The sequence below is a fragment of the Strix aluco genome, chromosome Z (assembly GCF_031877795.1).
Source record: "Strix aluco isolate bStrAlu1 chromosome Z, bStrAlu1.hap1, whole genome shotgun sequence".
Lineage (NCBI taxonomy): Eukaryota > Metazoa > Chordata > Aves > Strigiformes > Strigidae > Strix > Strix aluco.
The window spans coordinates 64,389,356-64,416,100 of NC_133971.1; the positions used below are offsets into that span (position 1 = coordinate 64,389,356).

At 41.0% G+C, this 26,745-nt stretch overlaps 1 protein-coding gene across 1 annotated transcript in view; it reads right to left on the reverse strand.

The window, feature by feature from the left end:
• The window catches only part of FBN2 (fibrillin 2), a 175,823-nt gene extending 149,991 nt beyond the window's left edge, over positions 1–25,832 (reverse strand). Inside the window, exons 1-5 of the mRNA XM_074811874.1 lie at positions 25,609–25,832; positions 24,659–24,741; positions 20,825–20,923; positions 20,169–20,264; positions 17,722–17,817 (exon numbers count right to left, since the gene is read on the reverse strand). Coding sequence (XP_074667975.1) covers positions 17,722–17,817; positions 20,169–20,264; positions 20,825–20,923; positions 24,659–24,741; positions 25,609–25,832 — 598 coding nt within the window. The remainder of the gene's footprint in view (positions 1–17,721; positions 17,818–20,168; positions 20,265–20,824; positions 20,924–24,658; positions 24,742–25,608) is intronic.
• Positions 25,833–26,745: the final 913 nt, after the last annotated feature.

The window sequence follows — 26,745 nt, forward strand, 5'->3', positions numbered from 1 at the left end:
AAAATAGCTTTTCTTGGTAGACAATGCTAGCTACTGTAATGCTGTACTCACATTAAAATGGTATTGCACAACTGCCTCTCAAGAGGAAAAAAATCAAGCAGAGAAGAGACTATACATGGTCATCACTCTACAAAATTTTCTACGCCTCCTCAGCTCTGATTAAGAATATATGACCACGTTTATTAAGCCACTGACTGGAATGAGGAAATCTTTTGCCATTGTCCATTTGTTTAGGACATACAATGTATGCCATACCCTACTTGAAAATCAGCTCAAAGCTTACATGAAATACAAATCTGTGCACATATGGGAGAAGTCTGCATTGCGTGTTAAGCTGCACAGGCAAAATACAATCCTCAGGAAATGTCATCTGAAGATGATAAAGTATTCACAATAATTATTTGCCCAATAACTTGCCACATAAGTAGTCAACAGTTTATTTTTTGAGAAATAAAAATTTCATACCATAATGGCAAAACACGCAAAGACTCTAAAAAATTAGCAAGATTGTCACAGTTACCAGAAAGCCACATGCCAAGGCAAGTGTCCTTAATGTGGCAGTTAAAAATTCAGAGAAGAGCAGGAAGACTTGTGCCACTACTCTTCTAGCAATATTTCCTTCATAAGGATTATTATTACCTCTTTTTTTTTTTCACTTTACATTTAAGATCAGTAAGGACTGATCTTAGTGACATCCCTCCTGCTTTTTCTGAAATTTATCCAAAATCTTTGTTGCACAGCTTTTAACATCTCAGTGAGTTCAGCAGCATACCAAGATTCCCAGCCAATACCTTACCAACGTTTTTTCAAATGTGGTGATAGTGTGTATAGCTCCACTGCTGTGAACCGACAGTGTGCTGAAACTTGGCTATGTACTGACCTTAACCATTAATGCCTTCATTTTCCATGGGGTTCATCAAAATGCTTTTTGTCAGTCCCTGTTAGATGCAGATTTTATCCATGCTGCTTTCATTCTATTCAATTTAAATCCTGACTCTTTTCCTGACACTGTTTTCAACAGCTTATTGCTTCATAAGGAATATTTCAATTCCTGCTTTATTTGTTATTTCCATTGACTTTCCTTTGCTGTTCTTTTGGACTTTTCATGCTTTGAACACTTTGTATATCATTGGCTATTAGTTGGACAATTTAAGATAGTGATTAAATAATGAAAAATATTCTCTATAAAGAGTAATCTAGAAAAAGGTTAGCAAGAGGCTTTTACAAACCTGTGTTCCGAAGGAGATATCTGCCTGAAAATGTCATCATTTTCTTCCACCTTTACTAGATCATGAAAAGTCATAACTATACTGGAAACATAGTTAATATTGATCCATTAATAATCTAAATATCAATTACAATTAAATCCCATTTTATTGTTATGAACTTAGTTAATATAAATGAATTCTACTAGCACTTTGCTTTCCACTGTATGGAAAGATAGGTATCTGTCATCTATGTCTATCTATCATTTACAAAATTTAAAATTCTTAACTAAGAAACTTGAGCAAACAACACCCTCCCTTCCTTGCAGTTAGAACCAGAAAACCCACACCACTTGAACCTTCATTGGCTCAAATTACAGAGCAAACCAGCCTGAGCATGCAACTTCTAAAGGAAAAAAAAGTGTCCTCCCAAAGGAGACTTTCTTGTCAAACATGCCTTTTCATAATTTTGATAAAATTTGTCAGTTACACGCTTTGTGCAACGTTTTTGGTTTGGCCATGTTCTTGCTTCTTCCCAAACAACAAACATGATGCAGCTAATTCTTCTTTGTTTTTCAAATTATGATGATTTCTACGACTATATGAATTATTAACTAAATCTTTTCAAAGGCTTTTAATCTTAGTATCCAAATACACACTGATTTGTTCTTGTTAAACTATGCAGCTGGTTATATGGTAGTATTCCTATTCTGAAGGTTGGGCAACTCAAGCATTTTTGAACAGGGAAAATGAAAGGGGAAATGCAACTTTGCGGGTTAAAAAATTACATTCTTTAAATAGCAGGAGTCCTTTGCAAACACACAAAAATCATAACACGGCAGTCTCAATGAGTGCTTAAGAACAACATAAATCAAAGTCTATTTTTACTCTAAAGAACATATACATTTGTTTCTTTAACAACTCTACTGAATTATTCATAGATTTCCTATATTGGTATGAGGCCACACTGACATTATGGCCCCACAGAAAAATGGTGACAAACATTCACTCATGACAAAGAGCATCACACCATTTTGGTATGTCAAAGAATAAGAAGGCTTATGATGATTCAGGGCCGTTATCCATCAATGTCTAAAGCCATAGATACAATGAGTTGCCAATGGCTATACTAGACGGGTCATAGAACAGTCAAGTATTTAATTATGTAAGTAGAGCAATCTACAATAAATGTTCACCAGATCATTTAGACATCTTACTATGAGAATGTTCTGAGTATGGCAAAACCCAAAAGGGGTTCTGGGGGCTCTGGAAATTAGAGGAAAGAACAGGCCCAACATCGTGTCACATAGCCTTGAAAACTTGTAAAAATGTGTAAAATGCCATTATTTCACCACTGTCAGAACAGCAGCTTTTCTCACTGTTTACTCACCTGTCTTTGTGAAAGAACTCAGATGAACTACCATGTGGTAACAACTGGAATAACAAAGCTCACACACACCCACAATGATACATTTTGCATATAAATGTATGACAGATCATGCACACACTTACTGTATTTGTAGTAATAACACAGTAAGAAACTGTGAGTATAGGAAAAACAATCCAGGACATCAGTGCTAACACAGTGGAATCATACAAAACTATCGTACAGTCCTATAGTGATGGTGTTATGGTTTATTTTCAATTTGCTGCACCAATAATTACATTTTTTATTTGATTAATTTCAATTTCAAAAATTACTGTGAATTTCAAGTTGAACTCTGAACAATTCTTATCCATTTCTTGTATTTTCCTTAAATAAGAAGTCCACTATAAATCTACACTGAGAAACTTTTTTGGAGGTACACTGCATCTGGCTGGGATGGAGTTAATTTTCTTCACAGCAGCTGGTAGAAGTGGTGTTTTGGATTTGTGACTAAAATAGCGCTGGGAACACACCTGTGTTTTGGCCATGGCTCAGCAGTGCTCTCAGTGTCAAGGTTCTCTTTCTTTATCCATTTCCTACTATGCTCTCCCCAGTGAGCAGGCTGGGGGTGGTCAAGAGGCTGGGAGTGGACCTGAGCTGACCAGAGGGATATTCCATACCATATGACTTCATACTCTGCAAAAAAAGTTGGGGGAAAGGAGGAGGGAGGGGGCAGGTTTGTGGTTATGGCATTTGTCTTTCCAAGTAACTGTTACACACGCTGGGACCCTGCTTTCTAGAAAATGGCTTAATAGCTGTCTGCCGATGGAAAGCAGTCAATGAATTCCTTATTCTGCTTTGCTTGCATGTACCACTGTTCTTCACCTATCAAACTCTCTTTATCTTGACCGACAAGTTTTCAGCTTTTGCCCTTCAAGTTTCTCTCCCCTATCCCACTGCAGGGGAGTAAGTGAACAGCTAGGCAGGGGCTTACCTGACAGCTAGGGTCAACCCACCACACAGGCTGTTGGCTTTGCTTTCATCAATCGTATATGTCGAGGCTTCAGCCTGAGGCACTCGACCTTTTTTTCTGACAGTCTCTGTCTAGTTCCCATGTTTGCAATAATTGCTTTTTGTGGATGCCGTTAGCATGCAGGTCAATGACTAAGGATGGGAGGAAAAACTACTTTTTGATTCACCCGGTCAAGAACTGAAAATCTTCATAAAACTTAGATTGGAAAACAGTAAAATCTTATTATTGCATTTTGATGCTCCACACTAAGGACAGTTAAAAGCTTTCCATTTAAAGACGACTTCTCAAAACTTGATATTAATAACAAAAAATATGTCATATAGAACAACTGGAGGACAGGGAACATTCCCAAGAAGATTATTTGTTTCTGTACAAAGGATCCATGGCTGCAGTTTAAAAACCAGAAGATTAACATAAGATTAACATGAAGCAGGTTAAGTCAGAGCGTAAAAGGCAGACATAAACCCCAGAGACAGAGCACAACTTTATTACCAAGCTAACAGAAATTCCAGAAATTCTTCACATTAAAAAAAAAAAAGCAATAAATTGCAGAATCCCCATAGTTTCCATTCCTAAACCTGTCCTCATACCAATCTGAATTTAAAAAACATTCAGAGTCAAGAAGTATGCCGTAAATCTCCTTTTTCAACAGCTAGGTTTTAACTGATGTAGGAATACTGATAAGTAAAGCACTGTGGAAGAATCAAATCAATGCCACTTTTTTGAACAAAAAAAATCAAACCGTATATACCTAGTATAGTTCCTTAATGCATCAACACACCTATTAGGTGGAAGCAGATACACTCTAGCATGGTACCCAAAGGACCTCAACCATAGGCTCTTCAAGAAAACAAGGGATGAAATAAGAGGGAAGTTCCTTACATGGGCAAGAAACAAGAAAGAGGAAATTGGGAGTATGGGACTAATTTTCACACTGGAAGGAATGCTGGGACCCGCACTGATACATGTAAGTGATCTCAGAGTGAGGAAAAGGACAAAGCTTGTCACAAGCACCACGGAAAAAAGAACGACAAGGTGTCAAAAATGATTACAATGCCACTTCCTCAGAAAAATCCTGAGCCACAAAATTATCTGACCCTGGGAAAAAACTTGGGGAAATGCCACTTCTCCTGTTAAACTGGCTACTGGCAGTGACGGGATCCTAGGCTAGACTGCCCCTTTGGTCTGATTTTGTACAACAACTCTCCCATATGCTGCAACTTCCTCTCCAAACATTTTCATTCACCTAATGTTCTTGGATAATATAAACCTCTATACAACATGAAAAGTGTTTCAAATTATACCTCAGGAGGATCTCTTTATGGGTAGTTTTTCAACTTTTACACAAGTACTTATAAACAATACAGAAATTCAACACGATTTCAAGCATTTGTGGTGGTTTAGTCCCTGCTGGGGTCTGAGACCACGCGGCCACTGCCCCTCCCCCACAAAGGGAGTGAAATACAAAGCCCCGGGGCTGAGATAAGGAGAGGTTTAATACAACAGTGCAACAGCAACACAACAAACAACAACAATAACAATAACGATAACAGTAATAACAATGAACAGAGCAAGGTATGTACCAATACAGCAGTGAGAGAACCGGCTGCGCCAACCCATGCAATCACCGATTCTTCCTGCGCTCTGGCGCCAGGACATGAGGTCAGCATGGTATATGAATAACCCGGCTAGAGCTTCCCCCCACTGCTGGGGAAACTTAACCCTATCCTAGCTGAACCAGGACACCATTATAGAAATAAACAACTTTCAAGGTTCCTGAATTTCCCAGAGGATCTCTCAAGCCTTCTCTAACAGTATTTGTAAATCCATCAGTAAATTTGTCTAATTTGTCCTAATACATTCTACAGTCACAAAAGCAAGGAATTGATTTTTTTTTTTTTTCCATTTTCACAGTACTTCAGAACTGGGTTCTTTAAGTTATTTTTCCTTTTTTCCAATCTTAAAACTTGCCTACAATGCCTACATAAGCAATACAAAACATTACTACTTGCTGAATTTGATAAGTTTTCCTATTCACTTGAGTATTTCAGGGGGCTTTGCACTTTCTTTGTTAGAGGCAAACCCTGTTGACAAGTCTCTCAATTTTATTGTGATCTCTAACTTACCAAGATATTCTGCAAATACCTCCAGATTTTTTTCCAAATATATTACAAATTAATTAGTTTAACAAAATTATTAATTTTCCTCATTTTTCTGAAGAAATTATTTTTTCTTCTGAAACTCTAACAAAGCCATCATGGCTTTGCTCAGCTCCTGTAGCCTCACACCTCCAAATAATTTAAAAAAAAAGTCAGATTCCAATGCATCTGACAAACAGTACAATTTTCACTGAGGAAGGAAAGAGATAAGACTAGAGAGAATTTTGCAAAGACATATCTTCCCTCTCCTCTGCAACACATTCCCACTTCATGATTTTGGTCTACTGCTCTATATTATCAGACCCTTGTTTCACTTTTCAGTGAACGATCTCTAGATATGAAACATAACCTAGCCTAAGTCCTATCTAACATATAAAACCCCAGTAGTTTATGCTCTCCTGGACTTGTTCCTCCTGTAGGTAATAGCAAACACTGGTTATCAAATACCTGTACAAATATTTAAAAAAATATATATATGAAGAAAATATAACTATTTGCCATAAGTATAGAATATAACAACTCTGCTACAGTTTTTGCTTTCATTTCACAGTTTGGAGCAGTGTAGCTACAGGGCTTCTCTTTTAAACCTGACTTGAAGTGAAGAAGCTTTCCCTGTGTCTGTGCATTCAGAGACAACACGTATACACCCACTGTGAGAATTATTCAAGTAACTTACAAGTATACGCTATAATAGTAGCGGCATTCAAGCATAAAGTGACTTTGCTGTACACATTGCTGATACTTACCTTGACTTTAGTAAGGCCTTTGAAACATGATTTTCCACAGCATTCTCCTGGCAAAACTGGCTGCTAGTGGCTTGGATGGGCACACGTTTTGCTGGGTAAAAAACTGGCTGGATGGCCAGGCCCAAAGAGTTGTGGTGAACGGAGTTAAATCCAGTTGGAGGCCGGTCACAAGTGGTGTCCCCCAGGGCTCGGTTTTGGGGCCACTCCTGTTTAACATCTTTATTGATGATCTAGACAAGGGGATCGAGTGCACCCTCAGTAAGTTTGCAGATGGCACCAAGTTGGGTGGGAGTGTTGATCTGCTCGAGGGTGGAGAGGCTCTGCAGAGAGATCTGGACAGGCTGGAGCGATGGGCTCAGGCCAACTGGAGGAGTTTCAATAAGGCCAAATGCCGGGTGCTGCACTTGGGCCACAACAACCCCCAGCAGCGCTACAGGCTTGGGGAGGAGTGGCTGGAGAGCTGCCAGTCAGAGAGGGACCTGGGGGTGTTGATTGACAGCCCGCTGAACATGAGCCACCAGTGTGCCCAGGTGGCCAAGAAGGCCAATGGCATCCTGGCTTGCATCAGAAATAGCGTGGCCAGCAGGGACAGGGAAGTGATCTTACCCCTGTACTCGGCACTGGTGAGGCCGCACCTCGATTCCTGGGTTCAGTTTTGGGCCCCTCACTACAAAAAGGACATTGAATTACTCGAGCGTGTCCAGAGAAGGGCAACGAAGCTGGTGAAGGGTCTGGAGCACAGGTCGTACGAGGAGCGGCTGAGGGAACTGGGGTTGTTTAGTGTGGAGAAGAGGAGGCTGAGGGGAGACCTCATTGCCCTCTACAACCTCCTGAAAGGAGGTTGCAGAGAGCTGGGGATGAGTCTCTTTAACCAAGTAACAAGCAACAGGACAAGATGGAATGGCCTCAAGCTGCACCAGGGAAGGTTTAGACTAGATATTAGGAAGTACTTCTTTACAGAAAGGGTTGTTAGGCGTTGGAATGGGCTGCCCAGGGCAGTGGTGGAGTCCCCATCCCTGGAGGTGTTTAAGAGTCGGGTCGACATAGTGCTGAGGGATATGGTGTAGTTGGGAACTGTCAGTGTTGGGTTAATGGTTGGACTGGATGATCTTCAAGGTCTTTTCCAACCTAGCTGATTCTGTGATTCTGTGATTATCTAACAGACTGACTATGATAATGCAACCAGAGGAAAAGTGGAGGGAATACTAATCAACACATTCTGAAGTATCCACAGAGATCAAAAGAGGGAAACAAGAGAAAGATACTAAGATTATACTATCTTAACCATTACAACCAATGACATGTCCAGCATTATCCATATATTTTTTTAAATTACAAAATATTAAATCTTTTGCACAGCTAGAAGAGAGAACTTTTCAGATACCTGCTAACAACAAATGAACATATACTCTGTAGACATTTTTTGGGGGTTTTAATGCTTTAGATAGTTATTTGTCAGCTTGTGAAAGGCAAGGAAAGAAAAGACTGAAAACCTTGTTATTGGAGATAATGATGGATGGCAAAGATAGGTAATGTGGTGCCTGAGTCCTGTAATCCTACTACCTATTGATATCTAAGAGCATGAAAGCAGCTTTCTGAATTTGCCCTTCAGAACTACTGGAATCCGTCACAGATTGATGTATGCAAATTGTACAGGTCTAAACCTGTAGAAGGAAAGGAAGTTCTCTGAACAGGGTCTGCACTTAACTGTATGTATAATAAACATCTGATAACTACTCTGGTCTCAAAGAAACAGTGACAGTAACTAGCAGGTTCTTCTAACACAACCTAACCTATTTTCCTGAATCAGGTTTTACCTGATAAAATTTCACCTCTTATTGCTGCCAGTATTTGCAGTTGTTATCTCTTACTATCTCCAAGAGAATTAGAGATATGCTTTTTTATTTTAAACTGAAGCTTTTTTAAAATTAATACCATCACTGTGGCATTTTGCTTATAATCAACTTTCAATTACATGTGAAAAACGCTGACAGAAATGTTTTTTAACAGAAAATTTAGAAAATAAAGTAGGAAAGCATGGTGAAAATGGAAAATTATAGGAAGATTCATATTTTGTAGAGCTTTAAACTACCACTAAGTTATTTTTAGTTAAATTGATTAAACTTGAGTGATTTTAGTTGAATTAGACTTCAAGTTGATGCTGTAACTTGCGTTTACCCCAGCAGTGATGAACAACCCCTTTGAACTGGACCACGTAGTTAGAGTACACTACAGTGAACCAGTATTTTTCTTCCTCACTCAACAGGTCCTGAATGACTCCTTTACGAAGCTGCATAAAATCTCAAGGCCATATGCTCCACTTCCCAATGGCTAAAAGCAGACTGAAAATTAATTAAACTGGTGTTTAGCAGGTAAATATTCCACTTACTGTGCACTGAAAAAAATACACCAGGACACATGGCCCTGTGGCAAGAAGAAAAGAACAATGTTGGTTGATATTTGAAAGCAGCATTTAGTAATTATTTTTTATTTTATCTTATTGACTTCCTTTCTTCCTGACTTCTCCTAAAATGCCCTGCATTTTCATTTATACTCACACTCCTAGAGCATGCAAAATTCAACAGCCTTATACCACTTTAATAAAACAGACAGGATGACCCCCGCAGTTAAAACCTCAGACTGACACTCAGGGTATGTGGTTGATTGCCAAGTCTGATGAAGCTTCCCTGCTCAGCCTTCAACAAGTAACAATCTCATGTGCCTCAGCCTATCTCAGGGGCAGGTAAAAGAGTAATAATACTTCCTTTGTCCAGTTAGCTCTTCAGAGCAGGGTCCCGCTTAGGCATACACACATACACCCTATCCCACATGAAGAACCTCTATTTTGGTTCAGGCTAATAGTAGCCATTATAAAGCAAAAAACAGCAAAATTAAAAAGTTACATTCCCACAACTCCTATAAGAAGAGAAGAGCCCAGTGATGAAAACAGCGTTTTTGCTGTTAAGCACCTGAACAAAGTTTACAATCATTGGGAGACAGCTAAAATAAACCAAGCAACTTGAGAAAAAGCACAGGTCCTTTTATAACTGCTTGTGAAGCAGTACGCCAGGGCTGGCAGGCAGGAAACACCTTGAATATAACCTGCCATAGACTTCAGAGCATGAAGTTCTGCCATTTATGAGATTACAGGGGTAAGACCAAATATACAAGATCTGAACATACCCCCAAAAGGTTTTCACTTCTTCCTATGGTACTGTTACCATCAACAAATATGGAAAAGTTCTGTAAAGTTAAAAGATCTTCTGAAGTTCTCTCAGAGGAAAGAGCAGTTTCTGAAAGTTATATAATTCCCTCCTTGCTTCATTTACACCTAATCACTGTCACTTAAGCATACACAAGCACCTTCAGCAGCACTACAGACTAAATATGAATTGTATGTTTTCTTTATAATAAAAATATATTTGAGAAGTATTGAGTCCTATATAAAATTGTGTCAGTTTGCTATATAAGCTTCATCCTGTTCATATGTATTATCCCAAAATGTAACTTCTAAGTGCCAGTTTCTTCAGTACAGCTCTCCTTCAGTTCTGTTTTTTATGTTCTTCCCTCTTTTGCCTCAGTTACTATACACTATTAACGCTTTCACTGAGAAAGCTTTTTGTTTCCTCCCACCTCTGTCTGTGTGGTGTTGATTAGCCTCTTCATCCTCTTCCCACCTTGAAGAAAACCTTTTTCTCATTTTACCTCTTTTTCCCCCTTTTTCTTCTACTGTCCTTAGACATAGGATCATCACTGATTATTTTCCTACTGGGAAGGGTCAGATGAAGGTAACATATCTCAAATACAGCGTTAGATGTATGTTCTCCTACCCCACAAAATGAACCTCTATTTCAGTTATGCCCTTTGCCTCAAACCTTTTTCACTATCCTCTGCAACATTCTGTTCTTCAACCCCAGGGACACTTCACTTAGTCTGTTGCTGTCCCTCCTTGGACTCTTCAATTGCATGGGCCAAGTTCCTGTAGGCACTGCAAAACCGGCATAAAAATCCTGTGTTGCACAGAGGAGGGTTTCTACCGACTACCTGGCTGCATCTATGCAGAGTCTTCCCTACTGACCAGTAAAAACCTGCAGGGAGACAGCTGCCCCATCATTGACTTACTGCATCTGTCATGAGGTCAGGCTCTCAACTCCTTTGATAGACAGAAATTCCAGAATTCAGACAGTCAGAGAAACTGTCCAGACTCCTGTACTGGGAATACCAGCTGCAACAAACACATTAGGTTAAGACACAACAGTAATTTTCTTGACAACCCAAAAGCTCCCCCCTTTCAGAAGTTCTCAGGCTATATTCAACTACTATATTTCTTTGTTCTTCCTCTTTTCTCACCCACCCAGGCTTGATAACTTTATCTGAAATCCTCTCCCTTCTTCAAAAGGATATTCTTCCCAAGCTGTGCATTTCTATTCCGTCCAAACCCTTTTGCTTCCCATTATAAGCCACTCATGTACAAAGTAAGCCAGTGCTGTTCCTTCTCCTCCTACATGGAGTGAAGGCAAACTCAGATCAGTGACAGGATTCTCCTTTACCATTGCTGCACCCTCTCTTTAACCCATGATAAAGAAGGAAGAAAACATCATTGCTTTTGTACTGCTTCATACCCCTACAGATCATCAATTAAAAAATTGCACAGGCCATGTGCAGTAATACAAGTGGCGTTTGCTCAGACAGTCTTGAGAAACGAAAGGAACTGGTCACACTAGAAAAAACTACTCTTATGTGTACAACTGACGATGAGGCCTCTTAATCAACCGGTTTCTTTTTTCAATTATTTTTCACTGGGAAAAATTCAACAGCAAAATGTAAACATCTGGTTTTTTCTTTAAAAAAAAAAAAACACAACAAAACAGACAATATCAAATGCTTGAATCTTGCGTGTTTACAATTTAAAGACAAGAAGCTGACCAAAAGAACAGATTTTGATCGGAAATACAAAAGGTCACTGTATATATCAGAAAGGGTAAAGTATGAGCTCCCAAACAGGTTCTGCTTTGTTGCTAACTCAGCAGCAAGTCTCAAGTTAAATACTGTAATCATGCCAGTCATTAGTTACTGCTCAGCCTCCTGTCTCCAGCCCAGAAATTAACCTGTTTGGAGCCCAGACAGTTGAACAAGAAGTCACATTTTATCATACAACTGAGGCTGGGAGGCCAGTCTGAAGGAAAGCTATGTATGTTCTATATTAGGAAGAAAATACCTAATTTAAAAAGTTTAATTTCTGAAGAGCAGTAGGCTCTTTATGAAGCACAGGCAAAGGAGTCAAGGAGGAGTGGTAAACCTCTATGTCAATAACCAGCTGGAGTGCATGGAACTTTGCCTGGGGATGGATGAGGAGCTGACTTGTGAGCTTATGGGTCAGGATTAAAGGGAAGGCAAGGACAGGAAACATTATAGTGGGGGTCTGCTAAAAAGGCCACCCAACCAAGAAGACCAAGCAGATGAGGCCCTCTATACACAGACGGGAACAGCCCCATGTTCACAAGCCCTGGCCCTCACAGGGAACTTCAACCACCCCAGTATCTGTTGGAGGGACAGCACAGCAGGGCATAAGAAATCCAGGAGGTTCCTGGAATGCATTGATGGTAACTTCTTTCTTCAAGTGATAGAGGAGCCAATGAGGAGGCATGATATGTTGGGCTTTGTTCATACCAACAATGAGGGGTTTGTGGGGAGTGTGAAGCTCAAGGACAGCCTTGGCTGCAGTGACCATGAAATGGTGGGAGTTCAAGATTCTTAGGGCAGTGAGGAGGGCACCCAGGACATTCCCTACACTGGACTTCACAAGAACAGACTTTGGCCTCCTGAGGGATTTGCTTGGTATAGGGATAAAGCCCTGGAGGAAAGAGGGACCCCAGAAAGCTGGTTAATATTCAAGGATCACCTCCTCCAAGCTCAGGAGCAGGGCATCATGACAAAGGGGAGGTCAGGTAGGACTGCCAGGAGGCCTGCATGGATGAACAAGGAGCTCCTGAACAAGCTCAAACACAAAAAGGAAGCCTACAGAAGGTAGAAGCAAGGACAGATAGCCTGGGAGGGATATAGAGAAACTGTCTGAATAGCTAGGGATCAGGTTAGGAAGGCCAAAGCCTTGACAGAATTTTATCTGGCCAGGGATGTTAAGAGCAACAAGAAAAGCTTCTATAGGTACATCAGCAATAAAACGAAGGCTAGGGAAGATGTGGACCCTCTCTGGAAGGAAATGGGAGACCTGGTTACCAGGGATATGGAGAAGACTGAGGGCTGAGGTACTCAACAACTCCAAGTTGTATACTTGCTCCAGCAAGTGCTCCAGACACACTGCCCAAGACACAGAAAGCAAAGGGAGGCACTAGGAAAAGGGAGAACTACCCACTGGAGGAGAAGATCAGGTTTGATACCATTTAAGGAACCTGAAGGTGCACAAGTCCATGGGACCTGATGAGATACATCCATGGGTCCTGAGGAAACTGGTGGATGAAGTGGCTAAACCACTATCCATCATATTTGAGAAGTCATGCCAGTCTGGTGAAGTTCCTGTTGACTGGAAAAGCAGAAACATAACCCCCATTTTTACAAAGGAAAAAAAAAGTTACATTCTTCGGCAGTTGGTGTTGGGACTAGTGCTGTTTAACATCTTTGCAAGGCACAGACAGGGGGATTGAGTGCACGCTCAACAAGTTCGTCAGCACCACCAACCTCTGTGGTGTGGTTGACACACTGGAGGGAAGGGATGGCATCCAGAGGGACCTTGACAGGCTGGCCCATGCAAACCTCATGAAGTTCAGCACAGCCAAGTGCAAGGTCCTGCAAATGGATCAAGGCAATCCCAAGCACAAATACAGACTGGGTGATGAGTGGATTGAGAGCAGCCCTGTGCAGAAGGACTTGGGGGTGTTGGTTGATGAGAAGCTCAACACAAGCCAGCAATGTGTGCTTGCAGCCCAGAAAGCCAACCACATCCTGGGCTGCATCAAGAGAAGTGTGGCTAGCAGGTTGAGGGAGGCGATACTGCCCCTCTGCTCTCTGTTCAGCTCTGGGGCCCCCAACATAAGGAGAACATGGATCTGCTTGAGTGGGTCCAGAGGAGAGCCATGAAGATCATCAGGGGGCTGGAGCACCTCCCTTATGAGGACAGGTTGAGAGAACTGGTTTGTTCAGCCTGGAGAAGACAAGGCTCTGGGGAGACCTCCTAGAGGCCTTCCAGCACTTAAAGGGAGCCTACAGGAAAGGTGGGGAGGGACTCTTTATCAGTGAGTGTAGTGATGGGACAAGGGGTAGTGGTTTTAAACTGAAAAAGGGCAGATTTAGATTAGAAATAAGGAAGAAACTCTCTACTGTGAGTGTGGTGAGACACTGGAACAGGTTGCCCAGAGAAGTTGTGGATGTCCCCTCCCTGGAAGTGTTCAAGGCCAGGTTGGATGGGGCTTTGAGCAACTTGATCTAGTGGAAGGTGTCCCTGCTCAAGGCAGGGGGATGGGAGCTAGATGATTTTTAAGGTCCCTTCCAACTCAAACCATTCTATGGTTCTATAATTCTAATTTCCAAATAACCATGAAATGTAGCTTAAATCTCATAACAATAGCGTTCTACACATAGAATTGAAAGGCTAAGACTTTTAAGGACAGGTAAGAAATATGGATGCCAAAATACTGATATTTAATTCCTTTATGTGGCTTAAATTCTGCAACTTAAAAGTTTAACAGTGAATTGCAAGAAAACAAACTTCAATGCTTTCATCACCACAAAAGTTACAATACCCATATGTACTAGAATCTTTTAAACAAGTCAGCCTATTTCAAGTATAAGCATCATTATTAAAAACTCTGAGCCAGCATCACAGCTGGAGTCTATCTCCTATTAACATGATTCCACAGTCCTGAATCTAGTCAGAGAATAGAAGCAAATCTTAACCAGGAATGATTGGTTTATCTGGGACAAAAAGCAAGCTTACTAAGTTGTCTTGCAATAAATAAAAGAAATCTGAATGCAATCAATTAAAAAAAAAAAGAAATGAGTTTGCAATATTATAATTCTATCATGTTATAGTTCATCATAACTATCGTCCATCTCGGATACATAGCTTAGACTGTTAAATTTGGAGAAACGTAAGCTCCATCAGAACTAAAGCTCAAACTAAAACGCAACCTAACATTGTCCAATCCCTTGAAAATCCATTCTAAAATGACAAGACTTGGTAGTCTCTTATTTTAGCTAGAAGGCAGGTGTGCATTCCACTAAGACATATTTCTGAAAACTGCTGTAATTACTAAAAGAGTTTTTAACAGCATAACGCCTCCTATTTCCCCACTAACCAAAATATAAGAGTTCAGTCCTTGCGCTTTGTTCATAAGAAGCGACTACAGAATGGTCTAGATGTAACATGTAAAAGCAAAAATCTAAACTAACAGCAATGAATAGAAGTCCATAAATCTGGTTTTAAGAATGAAAGTGACAAGCAATTAGAGACAAAGAAACAAATTCACCCTTTACATTTCTCTGTTGCTTGTGACATCTAGTGGGTGTGCAAAACAGCCTGGAACAGTAAATAAAAACTCCTGCTTTTTCAGTGTTTGTTTAGTTATTTCGTTCACCTATATGGAAATTATTTCCATTTCACAGTCAACAAATTGAAAAAAATGGTGCAAGATATCTTCACAATTTATGTACAGCTTTGAGCACTTCAGAGATGAATTTGAAACACGTAATCCCATAGGATTCCCTTCAGAAACCATCTCTAAACAAACACATGAATGACAAGAAGGTGTTTGGGAGCAGCCAGCATGGGTTTATCAATGGCAAATGCCACCACTGCTTTCAACCTTAAGGTCACTGGTGCCGAGGACAAGGAGAGGGCAGTGGATGTTGCTTGACCTGAGCAAGGCTTTTGAGACAGACTCCCATTGAGAGATTGTGATTGGTGAGATACAGGCTGAGTAAGTGAACAATAGATAAGGTGAGTGGAAAATTCACTGGACTGCTGGCTCAAAGAGTTGTGACCAGCAAAGTCCATCTAAAGGCCAGGATGAGTACCGGGACAAGTAACAGTTTAATGTCTTCATTAACAACCTGGGTGATGGTACAAAGAACACTCTCAACAAGACTGCAAATGACACCAAATCTGGGGCACCAGTCAATATGCTGAAGGGCAGGCCTGCTACTCAGAGTAACCTAGACAGCTTAGAAAAAATGGGCAGACAGTTATCTCATGAAGTTCAGCAAAAGCAAAAGAAGTTTCATATCTGGGATGAAATAACCTGATGGAACAACATAGGCGGAGGGTAACTGCCTGCCAAGCAGCTCTGCGAAAAGGATTATGGGGGTTCAAGTAGACAACAACATGAACATGGAGCAGTAGAGAAGGCCAGCTGCATGGGCTGTATCAGGATGAGTGGTAGCATCCAATTCAGGGAAGTGGTCCTTCACCTTGACTTGGCACCTGTAAGACTGCACCAGAGTACTGTGTCTAGTTTTGGACTCCCAATACAAGAAAGAAATAGACACGCAGAAGGAGAGGGCCACCAAACTGGTCAGGGAGCTGGAGAACTTACCCTGTGTTGAGAGGCTGAGGGACCTAAGCTCATATAGCCTTAAGAAGAGAAGATTTCAAGAGAACTTTATTGCTGCCTACAGCTACCCGTTCAGAGAATACAGAGAAATTGAAGCCAGACTCTTCCTGGAAGCTCACAGCAATCAGACAAGAGGCAACAAATACAAGTTGGAACATGCAAAACTGCACTTAGGTTGTTTCATTTGATTGTTTTTAACATGAGTGGTCAAATACCGGAACAGGTTTGTCCAGAGATGCTGTGGAATCTCCATCATTGAAGGTGTTCAAAACTTGACTGGACATGGACCTGAGCTCTCAGCAGGTATTGGACTAGGTGGCCTGTGGAGGTCCTTTCTGCTTTAAATTCTTTTATCAACCTAAGAAGTCTACTTCTGCCCTGAGCGGGTGTCTCATCCACTGCTAATGTGAATTAAGAATGTGACTTTCTATTTTCTATTAATGCAAATGATCCCATCACCCTTTTTTAGTCCTGACAACCTTCTGAATATTTCAAAGGCATAAGATAACAGCGCATACTAGTATTCAGCATTTCACACTATGGTTGCTCAGTTCTTCAGTACCCTCTTTGATGAGAACATGTATTTGCAAACACACCAACTTGGAGAAAGACATAGTATAGTATTTCTGCTAAGCTCTTCACCATCATCTTTGATGATGCTTGAAAACTTCATGTTAAAGGATGTACAACTTTATTGTTTTGATAAGCAATTTGCACTATATCCACTCATTAAAAATCCATTCTAAATAGACAGTAATTTGGGTTACACTTGTCAGTTTGATGCACAAAGAATACGTTACATCTAATTATATATCTATATATCTATATATCTAATTACATCTAATGTTGAGTGGTTCTACATCACTACATTTCCACAGTTTTGGTTTCAAAATACAAACAATGCTCTGATTTATTAAAAAACAAGAAGTACAGATGTCTTACAGTGGAAGCAGGTTTATTCTAAATCACTATGTATGGACTTAGTGCCTTAATTAGTCTAACACTAAAAACATTTTGTTCAGTGTCATTAAAACTGACTTTGTCAGCATCTCTAAGCCCATAAAAGGCAGCTAAGGGATTTCTCCATTACATTTTAAAATAAAATTCTAGTTTAGTCCCCAATTCATGAAACCACTACAAGTTAAGCCATGTCTAAGGTGTTTTCTTGAATAAGAATCGTTTTAGGAACTGAACTCAGTAATATAGCAATTGCTTATTTTTTCACTCCATATCTGACTTTCTCCTATAGGATAGAACTAACCAGAGCAAATAACTTCCCAGGTTCTTCTTATGATAGAGGTGTCATACAGAAAAACAAGCCTTTAATTAGTTGCACATATCATCAACAATTTTGCTGTCATGTTATTTTGTGTAGCTGAGAGCAAAAGCTAGCTCATCTTTTAAGTATTACACAAACAAAATAAGCAGCCTAAATTAGCTCAAATTCCTACCAACTGTGACAACTTTGTGCTTGCCAGTCTGAAATGTGGCTACCAGACTAAAAAGGAAGATATTTTCTAAAATTACAAATAACAAGTGGTTTACTGGAAGCTTACTGGCTCAGCCAGAAAATTCACAACATAAAGTACATACATACTGTATTGCTGCATATAATGGCTCATAATTTCCTTCCTTATTTCTTTTACCTCTTTCACACTGAGGGCCAGTAAATCCATAGACACATGCACAGCGATTAGGTCCAACACATCGTCCTCCATTCTGGCAGCCATTTTCACAGACAGCTTTAATCAACAAAAAAAGTTTTAAAAGTTATAGTAATGGTATTTCAAAGATTACCATATGCAGTATTCAAAAATATGTCTTTTCCTCTCAGCTACTCTAAATCTTTCTGGACCTGGAGATCAAACTGATCTCCTTCCTACCTATCATCACCAACAATAATGATTGTTCAAGTCAAATTCCATTAGCCCAAATGCCATTAGCACCTGTTAAATGCTAATTGCAAGCAGCTGTTTGTTTAATTAATCATATCCAGCATAAATTCTTAGCAGATGTTTAATTTAAGTATATTTTTAACAGTTGTGCAGCTCTAGTCACTAATCATAAGATCTTTATCACTGAGGTTATCAGATAAACGCTCAATTATTTTGAGAGCTTTTTGAGCATAGTAAATTGTGCCATTCAATCACAACAGCAACAAATCTTCCAAGAAGGGAGGCTTGGGGAGTCCAAGAGGCAGATAATTTAGCTCTCAGAGTTGATACTGCTGGCAGAAGTCATGTTTAGAGTAAGGGAAAAAAACTACCAGTTTAACTCATCTTTAAGTACCTTCAAAAACTGTTTCCTACAAGATCACAACAAGAAATAAAATTAGTTTTGGGGGGTATAAATCTAGAGTATATATAGATGGAGAAGGTACTTTACAGCTGTGGGACTTAGCTCATGCTATTTATCAACAGTGTGAATCAAGAACAAAGCCTCCTGCCAACGCACTGAAATCTTACCAATTTGAAGACAGACAATTCTTCAGTGAGGTTGAAAAATACTATTAAAAGAGTGCTTTAACTAACTCAATCTATTTTCATTGCTTCCAAGACATATAGCCTTGTTCAGAATTAGTACATGTTCCAAACCAAAGTATTTCACCTTAAAGGAGAGCCCCACAGTTTTTAAGTGGTTCTGAACAGCAGCAGATTTTGGGCTAGAAGTCTCTAGGCTGCCTTTCTACACAGGTCTCCCCAGTTTGAGGGTGGCATTTGTAACACAGTGGTGAATCCAGTGCAGAAGAATCTCAGCAATCTATTTCAAACTGGTAAAAATGTGCACATCACTCCTATATCACAAGGAGGAACATAAAATATACTGTTATGTGGAAATGTGATACAGCCTTACTTCTTATCAAGAACTATAAACCTGAATTACTTTTTACTGAGAATGCATATCTTATGCATAAAATGAAGACACTTCTCTGCATGTATTACATTACTGAATTAATGGACAATGACACTTTAGAAAAGTTAACTTCAGTATTTTTAAGACACAATTATATTTCAGTAAAAAGAAATAAAAACATATTTACGTTTTTCAGACATTCATTCCATACTGTGTCTAGAAGACAAACATTCAATCTTACTTGAAATTTTAACTATCCTATACACTGAGACCAATCTCTACAGTTTCTTCAGATTTTCTGGATTGCTTTAGAGTCGCTGCTTGAAAATTCAATCCTCTTTTCATTTATTCACTGGAAACATGCCCCATCTGAGAGCATTCAGGTGTTGATCCAGTACTTTAAAATTGGCAGGAAGGGGCCAGCAACTCTTAAAAGTAACTCTGTGACTAGGGTCATAGTTTAGGATTACAATTATTACCTAAAATTTTAGAGAATTTTATCCAGATAGAAACAAAGCAACCACAAGACTCCTCTCTAGCATTTGCAAGAACAACCAAGACAAAAGGATGTCCTTTCGGTCTAACTTGTTCTTTGCAGAGCTGTCTTTTGTTTTTCTCTAGTTCCTTCAGACTACCTTCTGCAATTAATTTCTTAGCTGATTAGTAGTCAGTTAACCTCAGAATATACTTTGAGTCTTTCTTCATCCCTGCAGCCTTTAGTGATTTTTATTGTTTACTAAATTTGTATAGCTTGCAAACACTGTACTGTGATAGGTAGAGCTGTGCAAATAATTGACTTTCTAGCTTGCCTGACAAACCAAAAGGGTATCAAAAAGCTTGAACTGCATTTAGTCTTTTTTCCTTAGTCAAGTAGAAAACAGAAAAACATGCTTTAACCTAGCAGTTAGGCTGTTCTTCTGAGACAGAGAAATTTCATCAAAAAGAATGGAAAATGAATGATCATCTGCTAAGAAAAGGAGAGTGAGATGTATACTGCCACTGCTCCCAAAGGATTTTCCAAAACTATCTGGTGAATTTGATCTCTAATTTGAATTTTAGAGATACAATGCATGAACTGACTTGCAGCTAAACCATATATCCCAAACAGCATTAAATTTCTCTCAAACATTTCATTCTATTTCAGCATACCGGCTTTTTGATCTTCCTACTCTACCAAAAGTAAGAAGCTAACTTGCAGGACTTATGTGGATTTTTTAGATGCAACAGACCAGTTACTTACGCTGTGTACAGTAAGTTCCAATGTAGCCCTTCTGGCACTGGCATCGGTCGTCTGTGCACGTGCCACCATTCATGCACCTGATGCTGCACCGTTGTACTGCAGCAGAGCCCAGGCAGAGAGATACCAGTGTTAGGCAAAAATACCACGTTGGGAAACAAACGTGCATAAAAACAAAGACATCTGAAAGCAGACATGAACTTTGTACAATATATGCTATCTATTTAAGTGTACATGCAGGTATTCTTGTAACCAAAGCCCTCCAAGCTGTAGCTATTACTCAGCTATTATTTTAAATCATGAAGAGTTTGTTTTGAGTTTTCCATTACTATAGTTAGCAACTTAGAACTTTTAATTATCTTGGAGGCTGTACAATCTTCATTTCTCAGGAAAATGGACTCAATGAAAATGTTAATACCGCACACGTTTATATTTAAACTTGCTTATCTCTTAAAACACTTTTTTCCAATCTGTCACACTGAGTAAACATGCACACATGGTATATCAAACTTTAACAAAAACTAAAGTGTAAGTTACATATATGTATGCAGTAATGACAAGTTATGTTTAAAGAATTTACACAGTTATTTTTTTGAGTTGATACTCAAAAGAGAATTACTTAAAATGAAATCTCTAATGAAAATATAGTAAGTCCTTACTAGATTTCAATCCACAAGTAGGTGATATTTGTCCATTTGCACAAGTGCACATGTTAGGACGGGAACAAAATCCATCACCACAGCTATTTCTACAAATTGCTGAGGAAGAACACAGTTAGAAAGACAGTGATTAACAGTAACCTTAAACTACAGGAAAAAAACCCCAAAAAGTATCCTAACAGCTTCTTTTAAAAAAACCCAAAACAACCAGCACTTGGATGCTCAGTCCATTGGGACAGAACCAACTGTAAGTTAAATAAAACAAACTGAATTTTGGTATAATCAGTATCTCTGACAAATTTAAAGACAGAATAGAATACGGCATACTCAAACACTAGTCTGACCACTGAAACCAGATAATCAACTCTTTCCCTAATTAGAAATACCAGCCTATCACAGAAGCAATGTAGAATTATTAAAATTATATATTTTAGACCACAAGACCTGTAGAATCTTTACCAAGAATCCAAGATTTGAATGAATATAAACAATATAGATCATAAATGCCAATTTATGGTATGGCTTCTCTCTTATAATAGCTATTTCAGAGGCACTTTAGGGTCTCTCTTTTTTTTAAGATTACCCATCCTTTACACAAAGCTGTTTTGTGGGAAGTCAATGAACAAATGATGGGCTTTGCAGATTTGGCTTAGTTTTCCCCAAGTATAGTTTTCTGTACTCAAGTATTTCCACACTGTCATTCTGAAACTAACTTTATAAAAATCTCAGGGAAGCCTGTCTATACGATACTATGTGCGCATAATGTACATGCCATTGTGCTCTCCCCTGATGCATCAAAGTCATGCCTTCCCTTCTCACTCACCAGCCAGGGGAGCTCCATTGCACAAAGGAACGACAGGGCCAGGAGAGAGTTAAAGGCTAAATCCAGATTCTAAAGGACATCCAAATGAATACATCTAAATAGTCTGCTGGATGAGTAAATACACCAAAGGAGAGCCTGAAATATTAAGAGCCAGTACAGCACAAGGCCACCTCAAAAAACATGTATCATGCAAAAGACAACTTGTAAAGCAAAAAAACCAAGAAAGAATTCACAATTTCTTTGTAAATAACTCCGGGGCTTCGAGAGAATCACGCACAACTCCACTGAAGGACTAAAAAAGGAACAAGTACCTCTGGTAGATAATTTGCCAGAATATACCAACCACCTAAAAAGCCTGTCTATATACATTGAAAGGAAAGAAAAAACCCATCTGGCCACATACGTAAAAAAAAAGAAAGCAGAGATAAGACCCTTCCCATAATGCTTGTGCTCCCCTTCCGATTTAGAAAAACATGCATAAATGAGATGCAACTCCCATAAGGAAGCAAATTGTTTTCTTGCCTCACAGAATTCAAATATGCCCCCAGCAAAATGTATATGCTCCCTTTTACCCTTTCTCCACTAAATCAGAAGCTTTGCACTGATGCTAAACATCATCAAACCAGACCAGATTTTGTAAACCTGCATCCTCCTCGACATACTCCAATAAAGGCAGAGAGGAGGAGACAAAGCTACATTAGTGGTCCACTAACACCACTCATTGGGCGTCTGAAAGATGCAGTGTGGAACATCCACATTTATCGTTAAAATTCCTATACAACTATGCCCTAAATGCAAAGGCATCAGATGAAAGAGTTTGTGGGATTTTGGTATTTAGTTTGAATTAGAGACATACCACTGACTGATACAAAATACTTTTCCCATTAGCAAACATAAAAGTGAAAAACGGGACTCGGATTTAGAGCACTTACACAGGGACAGGGCTGTCTTATCACTGTTCAGTCCATCTTTATACAAGATAGCTCAATCTCCTCGTTAAGCGAGGTGTACACCTTGTCATTTTATTATCTGTTAGGGAATAATTTTTTATCAACTGAAAGCCTTATGGCTGAAAGCATATTCTAAGTATGCTTTCACCAGTACAGTTTAATTTATTTAAAGAAAAGTAAAACCCAACCAGACCTTCATTTTTTAGATAAAAGATCGCTGTAAATTATAAATACGTGAGACCAAACAACCATCATCATGTTATCAACTGGAAACACTGTAAGGTCAGAATGGTTTCCTGTTGACCTACCACTAGCTCATAGATCTCTCCTCATGAAGTGATACTTTAAAATCAACAGTTACAATCTGCACTAATTATAATCAATGCATCTCCAATAAGAAGTTTGCTAGCTTGCCTGTAATTGTGTGTAGGAGGTTTTATCTAGCTAAACAGCGCTAGCTAGAGGGACCATCACCTCAAAAAATGTTTAATGTGAGCATAGAAATCTGTGCTCTTAAACCTTCACCAAAAATACAAATAGAAAAGTGTCATAGCCAATCTCACAGATGGTCTGGCAAAATCATTCACCCCTCAAACATATTAGAAAGCTGCAATAAAGTTCCAGTAAGTAAACAGCAGCTAAAAGATGTCCTTTGTGCACATAAACTGATAGCAAATTGAAGATTATTCTGGATGTGAAGAGACCTGAGACTGAGGTCTTTAAGAGGCACTGAGAGTCACAATTTAAGGACAATTTATAAGGATTCCTGAAAGCACCTAAACCATCATCTCTCCCTAATTTCACTTGAGCTAGATGCCCAGCTGAATTTGAAAAACCTATCAACAGCATATTAGGCAGCCTAAATCCATTTTAAAAACTCTGGTTTACATTTAAGTAAGCCAAAATTTTAGGAGATGATAAATGTGAACTGAACATTCCGAGAAGTAACTCTTATTCCACAGTGGTACTGGTATCAGCATCTTCCTCTGAATGACATGGTTAACCTCTGCTAGGAAATGCCAGGTCAACCGTAAATGAAAAAAATACATGGCAGAGTTATAAGAAATATTAGCAAGAAAAACTGACTCATGTAAAACAAATTGATGTGAACAGGTTGATAGACCTGAATCATAAGGCAACAGCCCAAGAGTCACCTTTAAGTTTGGCAGATCTTGGCTTACCACCCATTCCTTCTCTAGTTTAGCCCTGGATGTCTGTTTGTTGGGTGGAGTATTACAAAGACCTTCATTGCTTACATAAAGGGCAATATGTTCTTGAAACTGAATTCTGAAGTTGAGCATACTTACAAGCAAAAGAGATGGTGACAGGCTAGGATGAATGGGAACAGACTCACATTAAAATTCAAAGACTATATGAAGCATGTGTATAATATCAGTTTTTATCTAATTCAACTTAAATTCAACTTAATTCTCTAATTCCTTTCTACATAGACAACATTCCCTAAGTACTGCGTATCCCCAGAGTACTGAGCAGATTCCCCCCCCTTTTTTTTGTCAAGCCATGTCAACAGCCACATCTGTTAGCACAGTACCAGGCAGTAATCCCAATCTACATGCTTCCTAGCTATTAAATCACAACTAAAAGTGACAGACAAGAGAATAAGCACCCCAGATATAAAAAAGGTTTCCATTTCATCGTAATTCCAAGCCTAGCACAGAAGTTTCCCAAAACTTCAGTTCTGATTTGCTTCATATCAAAACCTTTTGGCTTTGTTTCCTGTTACTATAGTTGATTATTTGATTTATGGAAGGTTTTTTCCTTCTTCCTTTGTTGTCATGTTCTTCTTTTCAAAAAACTAACTGGAGATATGCCCTTATGAACACACCAAAGAAAATATAGCAATTGGCCAATCTTTTGATTACAAGAAATGAGGTCCTGTAAATCCATCATTTTTTCCTTTTTTTTTTCTCTTTATAAAAACAAGGCAAAAGACAGAACTGAATTCTCTTTTCTCATACTGAATGGAGCAGTAAATCACAGAAGAATATTTATTTTTATTATTACCCCTAGGGCAGTAGCAACTTGAAGTCAGACACTTACGAACAATGCATTGGTTTCCTCCAGGGAGTGTTTTCCATCCAGGGCAACAGTACGAATGGAATCTAGAGCCACACACATTCGGCCTGTCACACAGACAAACAAATAAATGTATATACAAAAACATAACTCAGTGTAAATAGAATCTAAAGTTTTATGCACACACAAGGGAAGAAGCCAGCCACATGAAAGAAAAAAAGCATAAGGCAAAGGCGTCTACAAAGAAATCATCCCCCAAAGGAACACAATCTTCCTCCACTCTAAGAAGTTCCAAGCCACTTTTTATGTTGTATTCGTATTAAGAGGAGAGGCAGACTAGACAACAGCAGGCCACGTTCATCCCTGCTGGAACTGCTGAGGATACACAAGGAGCGAGTTTGGCTCTACATTCATATAGTCTCAGAAGCCATGCTGTAAAAATTGGCTTCGTGCTGCCATCTAACACAAGACAGAAGGGATGGCTGGTCATGTAATAAACTCATTCACGTTACCAAGAACCCCTCAAAACATCAGAAAAAACAGGTTTTGCATAGTTTCTCGGTAGGAGCCAAATTAAAGTGAATGTCAAAGTAACTTTAACATCACAACGTGCTCGAATAAAAAGCCCCATTGGGTACATCTGTTAGTTGGAGCGTAGGCCCCCACGATGGCTGCTTTTGATATAACCGCCCTAATTAAAAGACCGTGCTTCGTAGCCGAGGACAAAAGGCCAAGCCCCGTTCATCACCACTCCTCAGGCGTATCGAGGGGCCGAGGGGTGACATGTACCGAGGTCCGAACGAAGACCACGGCGGCGGGTTCGAGGTAGGGGCGGGCGGGAGGCGGCTGCGGGAAGGGGCTGCTGGCTGGGGAGCGGGCGGCGCTGCCCGGAGGACCCCCCGCCGGGGCCAGGCGGGGACGGGGCTTCAGGCTGCGGAGGGCGGAGGCCCGAGCGCGGCGCGGCGCGTCCCTACCCGCGAAGCACGTCCTGCTGTCCTCGCCTGCGGACCCGGCCGACGGCGGCGCTGCCAGCCCCGTCCTCCCGGTACGCGGCGGCAGGGTGGATACGGCCCGCTGCTCCCGCCGGGCGGGCTGGCGGCGGCTGCTGCTGCTGCCCGGCTGCTCCCTGCGCCCAGAGCGCCAGGCAGCCCAGCCAGAGGAAGCAGGGCTGCACCCAGAGCCACCGCCGCCTTCCCATCTTGCGGCTGCCCCGGTGGGAAACGGCGGCGGGCGGGGAGCGGGGGAGAGGTGCGCCTGTCCCGCACCGCCGTCAGCGGGCACGGCTCCGCTCCTCGTTAGGGGCAGGCTTCAGCCGCGGAAACTCTTTCTTCTCTCCTCCCCAGCCTGCCCTGCCGCCGCAGCCGTCAGCGGGACACGGTGATACCAGCAGCAGGGCCCTCGTCGCATCCCCCCTCCTCTCTCTCCAGAGGGGAAGAAAGAGGGGGAAAAAGAGAAGTGGCGTTGGTGGAGATTTACTTTCCCCCCTCCGAAAAAGGAGATCCAACGGAACCACGTTGAACTTCTCTAGGACAGACAAGAGCAAGACGATAATCGGCAACAACCGCGTCCAAAGAAAGCGCCCGCTCGGGCCGAGAGGAGCGCAAACATCTCCGCCCCGCACGAAGGGCGGTTTTACAGGGGGCTGGAGGGGCGGGAGAGGCCCAGAGGCGGGGCCGAGGCCGGGGCCGGGGCCTCCCGGCCGGTGCTGCAGCGGCGGCCCCGGGGGGAGGGGGCGAGAGACTGGGCTGGGCTGGGCTGGGCTGGGCTGGGCTGGGCTCGGCCCGGCCCGGCTCGGCTCGGCTCGGCTCGGCTCACGCGGGGCGATGCGGGGGGCGCCGCGGCGGCGGGCTGGGCCGAAGGGAGCGGAGCGGGCGCCGCACACGTGGGGCTGCGGCGGGGCCGGGAAGAGGGGCGGGGAGGGAGGGGCGCTCGGCGGGGGACGGGGGGTGCAGAGCACATGGAGGGAGCGCGGGGCAGGCAGAGCTGGCCCCGACAGGGAATTCCACGCCTCCCGTCGGCCCCCTCCTGCCTTCCCAAACCTCTGCGGACCGTACCGTGAAATGCGTAGGGTCCCGCCTTTGCGGAGGGACTTGTAAGTAAATCCCTGAATG